Source organism: Olea europaea, chromosome 7 (assembly GCF_002742605.1).
Source record: "Olea europaea var. sylvestris chromosome 7, O_europaea_v1, whole genome shotgun sequence".
Classification (NCBI taxonomy): Eukaryota; Viridiplantae; Streptophyta; class Magnoliopsida; order Lamiales; family Oleaceae; genus Olea; species Olea europaea.
The window spans coordinates 21,151,482-21,164,157 of NC_036243.1; the positions used below are offsets into that span (position 1 = coordinate 21,151,482).

Here is a 12,676-nt window from a genome sequence, read left to right on the forward strand (position 1 = left end):
AACCATAACCAGTCACCACCTCCAACACAACCATCACTGCCATTACCAATCAACACGACCAATCCACTACCAATCGAAATCAATACAACCACCACTGCCAATCGGAATCGCCACCACCAATCACCACACAACACCAGCACCAGTTACGACATCGCACTGCACCTGCACCAGTTATTGTCACCACACAACACCAGATTAAAAAAAGCAAAAAATCCCCAAACCAATAGATCGAAAAGAGAGATGGGTTGTGATGAATGGGTCGAAAAAACCCCCCAAACCAGCAGATTGAAAAAAGAAAAACACCACATCAATCAAAACCATAATCGAACGTCGGTACCAAAACCATCAACATTACTACCAAAATCACCCTCGTCGACCATCGGTACCACCATCAACACCATCAACCAAAACTAAAATCGCCATCACCAAAAGTAGAGATGTTGCATTCACAGCAGTCGAAGAAACACAAAAATCACCAAAACACCAGTCGAATAGAGAGAAGATGGAGACGGGGCCAAACTATAGGTTGCGACGCTATGAAGATAGAGATGCCGGCTTTGACAAGAGAGAAGGAAGAGACGTTGGAAGGAATGGAGAAGGACGAATGAAGAGAGACGGGAAGACGGCTTCAATTTTTTGTCTCTCTCATGTTTCCACGTTTTGAAGGTTTTGTGAAGAAAACAGCCAAAACAAGGATTTTGCCATTTTTCGTTTTCATCACAATTTTTTTTTTGTTTTCGAAAATTCGTTTTCAAAAATGGGAAAAAGAACGCGTTTTCATCATTTTGGATAATCGAAAACAGAAAACGGCCTAAAAACGGCAAAGAGAACAAACCCTTATTTGCTCCGAATGGTTAATGCAGTCATGAACAACATTATGTTCTTTTCCATTGCAAACCACACTATTACTGTAGTTGGATCATATGGAAAGTACATGAAACCCTTAAAGAGCTATATTATTGCCATTTCCTGGACACACTATTGATTTCTTATTGGAAGCTAACCAAAAACCTAGCTGCTATTACATAGCTTCCACGGTTTATGCTAGTGCGGGGAATTACAATACAACTACAACAGCAATTATCGAGTACAGAGAAAATTGTACTCCACCAGCATCTCCATTGCTCCCAACTCTTCCTAATTTCAGCAATACAAATGCTTTAGCTAATTTTAAAGGAAAACTCAGAAGTTTGGCAAATGAAGATCATTCCATTGATGTTCCCTTAAGTGTGATCACTAAATTATTCTTTACGCTTTCCATCAGTTTAAGTCCTTGCCCCCAATAAGTCATGTAAGAGAGACCTTCCAGTGAAAGCTTTTTGGCAACTGTGAATAACATAACCTTTCAGCTGCCGAGAGTCGACATTCTTCAATCTTATTATAGGCACATCCGAGGAGTTTATGGAGATGACTTTCCAATAATCCACCATTGACTTTCAATTATACTGCAGATGTCATCCCTAAGGACCCGTGGAGCCCTAAAAATGGGACAGATGTAGTAGTTCTTGATTACAATTCCGCAGTAGAACTTGTGTTCCAAGGAACGAACACAATTGCAGGAATAGAGCATCCTATACACTTACATGGATATAGCTTTTAAGCGGTTTGGTGGGGATTTGGAAACTTTGACAATGACAAAGACCTTTTGAACTATAATCTTGGTGACCCTCCTCTAATGGAAACAATTTCAGTTCCAAGAAATGGATGTACAGTAATCAGATTCAAGGCGAATAATCCAGGCAGGCCCGGTCCTGGGCCGAGGCAAATGAGGCCTGCGCCTCAGGCCCAAGATCTTAGGGGGCCTCATTTTGACCATAATTTTTTTTTTTAGTTCAGCTGGCCCAAATCAAGTGCTCAATCCAATAACTAAACCAATCCCAACCCAACAATCCATTTATCCAAATCAAATCCAATCCATTTAACAAAATTCCCAAATCTGAAAAGTGAGAATTCATATCAAATGCCTCGCCTCCTACTTTCACGAGCGACTGTCACTCCACCGTCACTCCCCTCTCCACAGTGACAGTGACATAGTCCGGTGAGTGACGTGAGTCCACCACGAATCTGCCTTGGCCCTTCTTCTGGCTTCTGCTTCTGCCGCCGGCTTCGCTGCTCGCCTTTGCAGCCTGCAGGTCCACCGTCCGCTCCGCACACTGCACTCCACAGGCCACAGAAATCCCCTTCCCTCCGCTATACTGTCAGCTTGTAATAAATACAGCCCTTTTTTAATTACTGAATTTTATAATTTCTGAATTTTATTTTTGTTTTCTCGTTCTATTTTGGAAAAATTTAAGATTTACTGAATTTATTATTATTATTATTTTTACAGTATTTCAAAAAGAAGAACCAGAAGCCTCTACGAAGCTTTGCTGAAAGTCTGAAAGTTAAAGAAGGTACTTTTCATCTTTCTCTTTACCTGAAAGCGAGTGTGAACAGGCGTGAATTAGTATATATAAAAGATAATTTGCGTTTTCTTTTTCCAATATTATGATTGATTGATTAATTGCAAGTTGCAACTGTGAACCAGTTACCGGTGAATGATTTTTGGGTGAATGTAGAATTGATTAATTGATTAATTTCTTTTTCCATCTCATCTGTGAATATGTTCTTAATGGTCTCACTGTCTCAGGCATGCAATCAAATTGTGTTGATAAATGTGGCTTTCTCATGTTGCATTTAATTATGTGTTGATCATAGTTGATGAAGAAAAGATAAGATTTCATAACATACAGTTTATACTTGTGCATGTGGAGGTGAGCTAGTGCTTGTCAGCCCTCTTTTGCTCTTGTTCTCCTTGTAAATGTTTGTGGCTTTCATGGAAAATTCTCCTGTTGTGCTTTAAAAGAAGCTTGTGTTCGTGTTCGTGTCCATGTCTGTGTGTGAGAAATGGAAAGAGATGGACCTGAAGGAGGTTGGTTTACTTGGTTTTGCATTTTGGGTGAAAAACAGCACAAAGTTGAAGCTCTAAATGATGCGAACCCGATCAGTAAGGTTGCAATCGAACCCACAGGATATTGAATCAGATCCCAAGAATGCCAATATGACCAAGGTTTATGGATCTGACCTCAAAATAGTGAACCAAGCAACCCAACAAGAACGTTGCTTGAAAGACCTCTTGATCACACGATTGAAGAAATCACACCCGGATTGTGGATTTGAACCAATAAAAGATGAACCAAAAAATCCAACGGTAACGTTGACGCGAAAGAACCTTTGATTACACAATTCAATGATTCAAGCCGATGGTTTGAATGCCACAAGATGATTAGTTTTGATAAGTTCGGATTTTTCCATTCAAGAACAAAGATAAATGAAGCAAAGCTTCAAGAGAGAATTCTCTAATTTCATAATAAAAGTCTTCTAACAATGAATCATAAAACTCATATTTATACTAAAGAATATAAAAACTTGATTTAAAAAGGAACAAACTCCTAAAATATTGTAAAACACGAAATTAGAGTCCTTATAATATTAGAGTTACCAAAAATAAGAAATTGACTCAAACAAATCTTCTCGCGTGGAAAAGGAAATTTTCTGGCCGATTTTCTGTGGTGCGGCCGCATGGTGGTAGTGACTGCGGCCGCATGGAAGCTTCATCAACAGCCAAAAAATTCCCTGTTTGCTCTTATGCGGCCGCAAGGGTTGGAAGCTGTGCAGTCGTACAATCTTTGATTTTGGCTCCGTCTTCGGCTGTAATTATCAAGCTAATCCCAATTGAATTAGACTTCGGCACCTTCATCAAATTTACTCCTTGACAGGTGAACTTCATGATTTTAGACTTCGTTGCTCGAATACATAACTGAACAATTTTATTAGCTACTTCAAAGTCTCGACTTGGCTCGGTTCTTGACTTCGACCTTCTCCAATCAATTAATGAATTCTTGGAAATTGATGGTGCATCCGGGATCATATCACTAAAGATCAAAAGAACAAGTGACAGACTTAATCAAGAATGTTTCCGATGGTTTTCTGAAGAAAAAAGAACAGAATGAGAATTTGAATGTGAGTGTTAATTGAAGCCATTACTGATTTTCCGATGGTTTTCTGAAGACTGAAAGGCAAAATTGAAGTAATTACTGATCAAATTCAGTTCTAGAAAGCAAGAGAATTACAAAATCTAGACCAAGGTTACAATGACAATGATTATCAGAAAAAAATGCAAACTGTCGCGAGTGTTTGCACGATAGAAAGAGGATACAGAGGAAGAGAACGTGGTTGAGAATACTTTTGAAGATGGGGTAGGATTGAGGCGTGATTAGGAAGGGAAATTTGTTTCTACTTGCTTGAGATAAAAGGGAAGGGAAAATGAGGAGGAAAATCGAATTTAGGGCTCGGATTTTTGCTTTTGCTTCTCAATAAGACAAAATATTTTTAAAAAATTATCTAAACATATTCTTAATCATAGAAGTAACTTTTAACTTTTCATAAGTCTTGTTAAAACGAGTCCTTAATGTCATTTAACTTACGATTGAATTTTGCAAAAATGTTTAATTTGAACTGCAACGAACTCAATTTAATGTTCATTTTCTAACTGAACATTCTAAAAAGTAGAGGTAAAATTGAAATCTAATCCGTCTTAAACATGTTGCTGTGAAATAGTCAATTGGTTTCAAAATTTTACAACAAACTGGGAGATCTTGCTATGAAAGGTTGATGAAGAACAAGGAAAAACCAGCAACAAGATCCACTAAAATGGAAGGTATTCCAACAGATCTTTCATATCAAAACAATGAAATCCACTTACTCTTGGCATTACAATCCGGTGGATCTTCAAACAACGACAACGAAAGCTGTTTTTGAGCAACACCAATATCGAACAGAATTAGGCCAGACTTCGGATCATCGATAACAATGTCCCTAACCGAAAGCCATAAAAAGAGCTCTTCCTGCGAGAATCCCTTGACTCCGGTGAGACTACCGTAAGTAAAATTTGCCCGAACAACACTCTCATAAAACGCCATCGTATCAAACATATAAAATAGTCCTTTTCCTATAATATATTTAATCGTAAGGGGACAAGCTTATGGATGATACACATTATGCATGACATTGACATACAAATGGATCCATGATGACAATTTTTATCAATAATAGAGCACAAATAAGAGAGAAAAGGTCTTAAATCTCACCTCCACAATATCACCTTCTTTGGCAACAATCCAACATACATTTTCAGAAGTAAGAGTTCAAGCATTTAGCATCATACTGATTGCAGCAGACAACTGAGATGTGATGCATAGTTTATCATAATATAAAGAGGAAATAGTCAGTAGATTTAAAAATACTAGGTAGACCAATTCTTTCAAATCATGAATGCAAAAATATTTTTAGATATCTACTGATTCATGCTCTAAATTCTTTGATTTTCTTTTCGTCGTTTGTGATTTCTGCTTTTTCTCCTAGCTACCTGCTTTTTCTTTTCGTCATTTTTATAGCCTGCTCGACTCCCCTAAGTTTTCAGTAGCTTAAATTCATCCAAAATATTTGTTTTTTTATTGGCTTTTTTCCTTTTCTAATCTAGTTAAGCTTGTGGTTCTCTGATCTAGTAACATCCATGTTTTAACTAGATTGAAGTTTTATAATTTATCAAATACTTGTTATTTCTTTCATTTTAATTCATCATATACTTGTTATTTCCTTACATGTTTCTTTTTGCTATGCTAGAGCATCGTTGACAGAATTCAAAAATTGAGATCAGCTTACCACCGGTTCAGAAAACGGGATCATTCTTAAGGGTGTAATTCTACAATTTTCGTCAAAATTTCACTTATCAGGTAAGCAATGGCTTACCCTAAGTTGTTATTGAAGAGATTGGAAATGTTTGAAACCTTGTCGGCTTATATGATTGCTTATTGTAGGATGAACAATTGCACAGGCGCACGTAGTAACTATATTGGAAACTATAATTGTGAGATGATTGAGTTATTTAGTGATTGTTTTTTAGGCTACTCATTGGACATTACTATGCCTCCTAAATACGAGTCTGGTGCTCAAAAGAGGAAAAGAAAACGAAGTGAAATTGCATTAATTCAAAGTCAAGCATGGGATATTAACAAGTACTTCAAAAGTGACAATGTGAATGCGTTGATTGAGGATGAAGTAGAGATTCAACCTGCCCATGTTAATGAAGTGGATGATAAGGATGAAGAAATGAGTCAACCTACCGATGTTAACAAAGTAGATGATAAGGAAGAAGAAGTGATGAAGCTCGCCTCTAATAATGAAGAAGATGATAAGGAAGAAGAGGGTTGCTTTTCTCTAAATTTGGATGATCCCGGGAATTGGAAAATTATTGATCAAAGAACAAGGGATTACTTAGTTGAAAGGGATCCAAAAAGAGTTGATGACATCTCGTTTTCGAAAGACTATACAAATAGACATTTCGATTCTTCACAATATAAGCGATTGCTACCAAATGGGAAAACAGTTGATAGAAGATGGCTAGTATATTCAGTGTCTATGGACAGGATCTTCTACTTTTGTTGCAAGTTGCTTAAAACACCAATAAATGTGACAAAAGTTGGCCAACTAGGTAATGATGGATTCAAAGATTGGCATAATTTGCATCGGTCTATTAAAAGTCATGAAGGAAATGAGGAGCATTTACGTTGCATGACTAGTTGGATTGAATTGGAAAATAGGTTTCGATCAAAAACTACAATTGATAAAAGCATTGAATTGTTGATTTATACTGAAAGAGAACATTGGAGACATGTATAAACAAGGATACTCGCTATTGTTAAAAAACTTGCGAAAAACACATTGCCATTTCGAGGAGATGATGAGAGGCTACATGTTGAGAACAATGACCTATTTTTACAAATGGTCGAAATGGTTAGTGAATTTGATCCAGTAATGCAAGAGCACCTTCGGCGGGCTAAAGCAAAAGAGATTCATTATACGTATCTTGGCAAAAAAATTCAAAATGAGTTGATACAGTTGTTGGCTAATCAAGTGAGAAGTTCAATTGTCAAGAAAGTTAAAGATGCAAAATATTTCGTAGTTATACTTGATTGTACTCCAAATGCAAGTCAGGAGGAGCAAATGTCTTTAATTGTACGATTTGTAGATAATTCGGCAAACTTACCTACAGTTCAAGAACATTGGCTAGAATTTTTGAAAGTAGATGACACAACAGGACTTGGACTTGCAACCGAGTTTCAAAAGGCTTTGATAAAAATTGATCTCGATATTGATGACATTAGAGGGAAAGGGTATAACAACGGATCTAACATGAGTGGGAAGCACAAAGGTGTGCAAAGAAGAGTCCATAAAATGAATCCCCGAGCTTTCTATACTCCATGTGGCGCTCATAGTCTAAATCTAGCATTATGTGATATGGTGAACTGTTGTTCCAAAGCTGTATCCTTCTTCGGAGTGATACAACGCATCTACACATTATTTTCCTTTTCTACCAAGCTAGAAAATTTTCAAAGATAATGTACAAAGGTTGACAGTGAAGCCATTGTCACAAACACGTTGGGAAAGTCATGTTGAAAGTGTGAAGCCTATAATGGAGCAAAATGCACAGATAAGAGATGCATTACTTGATTTAGCAGAAAATAATGAAGATCCTAAAGTGAAGAGTGAAGCCGAGTCATTAGCAACACTTGAACTTCAAAATTTTGAATTTTTGTTTGGCATGATAATCTGGTACACAGATTGTTGCATGCTGTCAATATTGTGAGTAAATTTCTTCAAACCGAATCCATGGATATTGATCATGCTATCGACCTCTTGCAAGGGCTTGTTTCATTTCTTGAAGAATACAGAAAAATTGGATTTGCTATTGCCAAAGATGAAGCGACAAAAAAGGCAAGCGAAATGGGAATTGAAGCTGTGTTTACAGCAAACGCATAATTCGAAGGAAAAAATAATTTGATGAAAGTGGTAGTGATGAGGTAAAACAATCAGCAGAAGAATCTTTTAGAGTTAAGTACTTTATTTTTATAATTTATCAAGCTCTATCTTCTATGAGGACTCGATTTGAACAATTCAAACAATATGATGACACATTTGGATTTTTGTTTAGTTTGAAGAGGTTAAGGGGTGCAACTTTTTCAAGTTTGTTGAAATCTTGTTTGAATCTTGAGAAATATCTTCAACATAATGGGTGTTCGGATATCAGTCGGGATGATTTATGTTCGGAGTTACAAGTCTTGAGATGTTATATACCAAGTGAAGCAACAAGAGCAATTGAAGTGCTACAATATTTGAAGACATTGGATGTTTGTTTTCCAAATGCTTATGCTGCTTACCAAATTTTGTTAACCATACCGATTACAGTTGCATCTGCGGAAAGAAGTTTCTCAAAATTAAAGTTGATCAAGACCTATCTCCGATCAACTATGTCGCAAGAAAGATTAAACGGGTTGGCTATGTTATCAATAGAAAAAGAAATGGTTGCGCAGCTAAATTATTTAGATTTGATTGATGTTTTTGCCTCTAAAACAGCAAGACGAATAGTATTTAACTAATTGTTTGAAATTTTTGGTTTGATGGTTTATAAGATAAATCGTTTCTATGATATATTTCGTTGTTATTTTAATGTTAGTTTTTTAAGTTAGCAATGAGTCGCATAATACACCTTTGAACTTTGTCGCTGAGGGGCCTACTTTTCATCGTTCGCCTCAGGGCCCATCAGACACAGGACCGGCTCTGAATCCAGGTACATGACATATTAATTGACATCATTATTTTTCATCATCATTGCCAGGAAAACTAAATATGTCAATTAATATGCCACGCACCTGGATTATTTGCTTTGAATTTGCAAGGAAAACTAATGATGTAAACTTAAATGTTGCAGGAGGTTAGACGATGCATGCCATTTTGAGCGTCACGTAAGTTGGCGGATGGGAATGGCTTTCATAGTCAAAAATGGCAAGAGTCGAGATACTAAAATATTGGTTCCTTATCTTGATATGCCAAGGTGTTAATGCTCGACTGATCCATCAAATGTAGATTCTAGCATGAATAGCATGTCGAAGATGAAGGAAATTATTTGAAGATTTCATCTATTATTTGTATGGAAATTGTATACAACCTAATTTTTTTTTGTTGTAATTTTAATTTGGAAATTTGATTATTTCATAGTAATTTAAAAAGTATTGTTTGCCAAGAAAAAAAAGTTGGTACTTGGCCTTGATTCCAAGGATGGTTCGTTCTTAATTTGTAATTAAAACTACGAACCATAGAGCACCCATCAAACAAATATGCCGGGTGTATGACCAGAATTTACACTGCAATTTAATAATTTATATGCAAATGATGATTTTACTCAACAAGCCAGAATAAACCAGAAATTAAATTGTTACTTTAATTAACTCAAGATCCCATTTGTTAACAATGAATATAAAGATGTTGGACACGGAGGGATTGTAATGAATGAAATTAATGACATAATATGAAGTAATAAAGATCACAACAAAAAACAAGATTAAAAGTAAAGAAGAACAAAGATAGTTAATTGCAGAAGAATGATGTATATTAACTGACAATATATAGAGAAATTATAGACACAACAATAATGATTAAACAAAATTGACAACGAGTCTTGTATTTATAGGCCATGTTTCAAATTTTAGAAGAGTCCTAAGAGGTTAGAAAATCTGTTAAAATTAGGTTACAATTGCGCATAGAACTTCAACCGAAAGAGGATTTTCTTTCCTTATTCAACTTGGATACAATTTTCATTTCTAATTAAAAATCAAATATTCAATTTCACAAGATTCTTAAACCATATTTGAGTTACCAGCCTAACAATCTCTATCTTGACTCAAATTTTGGTGTAACGCGTGGAGTTCCACAAAATTTCTCCACTTGAGAAATAAACTCGTTTGCATCGAAATGAAATGGTCAATCTCCTCAACGCAGTAACCAAAACTCTGCATATAAACCATTATTCTCTGCACGGCATCTACAAGGGACACCTAAACTCAACTCCCGAGTTCCCAAAATTTCATCAAGGAATTAATGTTTACCAAACAAGGTCGAAGCACACCTTGTAGTAGAAACTATACAAAATGCCTGAACAGAAGGTCCCTTGCTAGAATTGTCGCCTTCAATGTCCCCAAAAGCATTACAGACATCACTGACACCATGGTACCTGTGCTCAATGGATCCAACCCTAATAACTGAACACAGTGCAACCGCTGAAACTGGTGGCCAAGCAAAATCACCAACGCTCCCTCGAGCAATGTTCTGAATCGACCTAGAACCCGTCAGAAGAGGTACTGTACCAAATTGAACATCTTCCACAATACTGAACTTGTTCAGATGTCTCTTAACTGGTTCTACGCTTTGATACAAGATGTACGACTAAGACCTTCGTCGTCCTTCTAGTACAACCTGGACACCTTTTCGGATCTTCAGGATTCCACCTCTACTAAAGAATTTATACCCTTTTGTATCTAGAGTACTAAGCGAGATGAGATTCATTTTCATGTCTGGAACATATCGAACCTGATCAATTATTCTGACTGTCCCATCCCGCAACCTAAATCTGACTTGAACGATCCCAGTAATATGACAAGACCCCATTACAACTCCACCTCACTGAACAACCTTATTTGTCTGAAAGAAATTTCGATTGGAACACATATGATGCAAACATGCCGAATTAAGAATCTACTTCTCTTCAGGCCTAGATTTCACGTTAGATACCATGGTCAACATCACATCTTCACTGTCTGAAAAATCCTCAACTACATTTATTTCGTCTAAAGTCAAAGGTTGTGCTCCACGATTTGTAGATAAATCGCCTTTAGCATACAACTTATCACAATCCTTCCTAATATGTCCATACGTCTGTAGTAGAAGCAAAACAAATTGCTGTTATTCTTCTCTCTGCCCTTCCGTCGACCAACATGAGACACATGAGTTTCATCATCCCTCTACGTAGCTCCAACAATATGCTTCAACTTCTCCTTTGTTGGATCCGGAGGGATTGTAATTAATTAGATTAATGACACAGTATGAAATAATAAAGATCACAACAAGAAAAAAGATTAAAAGTAAAGAAAAAAAAGAGTTAATTGCAGATGAACGATGTATATTAACTGACAATATTGAGAGAAATTACAGACTCAACAATAATGATTAAACAAAACTAATAGAAAAACCCTGTATTTGTAGGTCAGATTCCAAACCCTATGAAAGTCCTAAAAATTAAGAAAATCTGTTAAAATTAGATTACAATTGCGAATAGAACTTAGATTAAGAGAGGATTTCCTTTCATTATTCAACTTGGATACAATCTTCATTTCTAATTAAAAATCAAATACGCAATTTCACAGGACTCCTAACTATATTTGAGTTACAAAACCTAACAAAAGAAACCAGCTAAAAACCACAAGGTTTTTTCTAACACATTGACCACAACGTAGTCTTTATCTTTTTAATAATAGACCGGCCACAGGCATGTGTTAATTTATAAGACTACTTGATACATATTAAAAAATTAGGATAAGTGCACTTCTATTTACCTATTTATCTAAAAGTTTAATATGCTATTACCTGATTTTTGTTTTGCCATACACACATCTACGTTTTGAGATATAAAAGTTTTATGATTATGCAACAAAAAAGTTATGAAATTTTTTTATACCATTTAAAACATGTAATGTAAATGCTTAAACAGTTGAACGGCTTTGCCTTTAATTAATTTAAGACAACTTGTGTTTCTTTTACGGACAAGATAATTGCATGCTGAAATTTACATTCAATTGGCGGTAGTAGATGAAAAGGAAACTATAATAAACAGCTCACAAAATGGCAATTCATTCTCAGCAATCTCCAATGGCTATAAGATCTAATTAAATGACATAAAGGAAGTCCAGATTTTTCTCTCTTATTAACTTTGCTGAATAAATAGCTGTTGGTCTATGATGCCAATCTAGTCTAACTTGGCTATGATGAAAATGGCATTGGTTCAAGATGCTATTAATTCGTGTGTATAAACCTCCCTTTATATCATTTTCAATACTCGTGGAATGAGAATGAGAATTGATTTTATTCTCTAAATTCTTTTCAAATCTCAGACGTACATATAGATTGGCAAACAGTTTGTGTGTAACATTACATTCTTTATATAACATTAAATTCATAAATATGTATGTAGTCACTAACTACCGATCACCAAATAGAGTCCTATAATTGGCAATGTTATGTCACGATCATATTTTGTTCTACAAATAAGTTTTTAGAAACACTATTATATATCGAGAGAGAACGGGGATCCATATACATATAAGTTTTTAGAGACATATTGTTATTACGATTAGATGAAGCTTCTTATATAGAAAAGAGTGGTATATAAATGTTTGTGATTGCGGATATGGATGTTTTCGAGTATCGTACGAGATGAAATAGATGATGCAAAAGCAAAATCTAGATAAGCTTCTATTTGATAGAGATTTTTAGATTAAAAAAAAATGTGAAAAGTGAGTTTTTGAAAAAATATGCGGTCAAAAAGTAAAAATGGTTATGAATCCACGCAAAAAATTATTTTTGAAAGAAAGTATGGTTGAAAATGAATTAGGAGAAAACAAGTTTTAGAAAATGAGGATCAATAAGGAATTTGAATGTTAAAACAAATCCATGGCTAAGTGCTAAATAAATAAAGAGTAACGCTGTTCATAGTGAGGATTATTGATAGTTATTCTATGTGACATAT

At 35.5% G+C, this 12,676-nt stretch overlaps 1 protein-coding gene across 1 annotated transcript; it reads left to right on the top strand.

The window, feature by feature from the left end:
* The first annotated feature begins 6,831 nt into the window (after positions 1–6,831).
* On the top strand, positions 6,832–7,860 carry LOC111398060. The gene is made up of 4 exons (XM_023025013.1): positions 6,832–6,954; positions 7,036–7,252; positions 7,458–7,596; positions 7,662–7,860. Exons 1-4 carry the CDS (start codon positions 6,832–6,834, stop codon positions 7,858–7,860), a joined length of 678 nt encoding a protein of 225 aa, XP_022880781.1.
* Positions 7,861–12,676: the final 4,816 nt, after the last annotated feature.

Bases quoted from the DNA above. Each gene is read 5' to 3' on its own strand.
- LOC111398060 (XM_023025013.1), top strand. From the start codon at position 6,832: ATGGTTAGTGAATTTGATCCAGTAATGCAAGAGCACCTTCGGCGGGCT. The intron at 6,955-7,035 runs GTGAGAAGTTCA...AATGCAAGTCAG, and splicing joins TACAGTTGTTGGCTAATCAA to GAGGAGCAAATGTCTTTAAT. The intron at 7,253-7,457 runs GTGTGCAAAGAA...AAAGGTTGACAG, and splicing joins CATGAGTGGGAAGCACAAAG to TGAAGCCATTGTCACAAACA.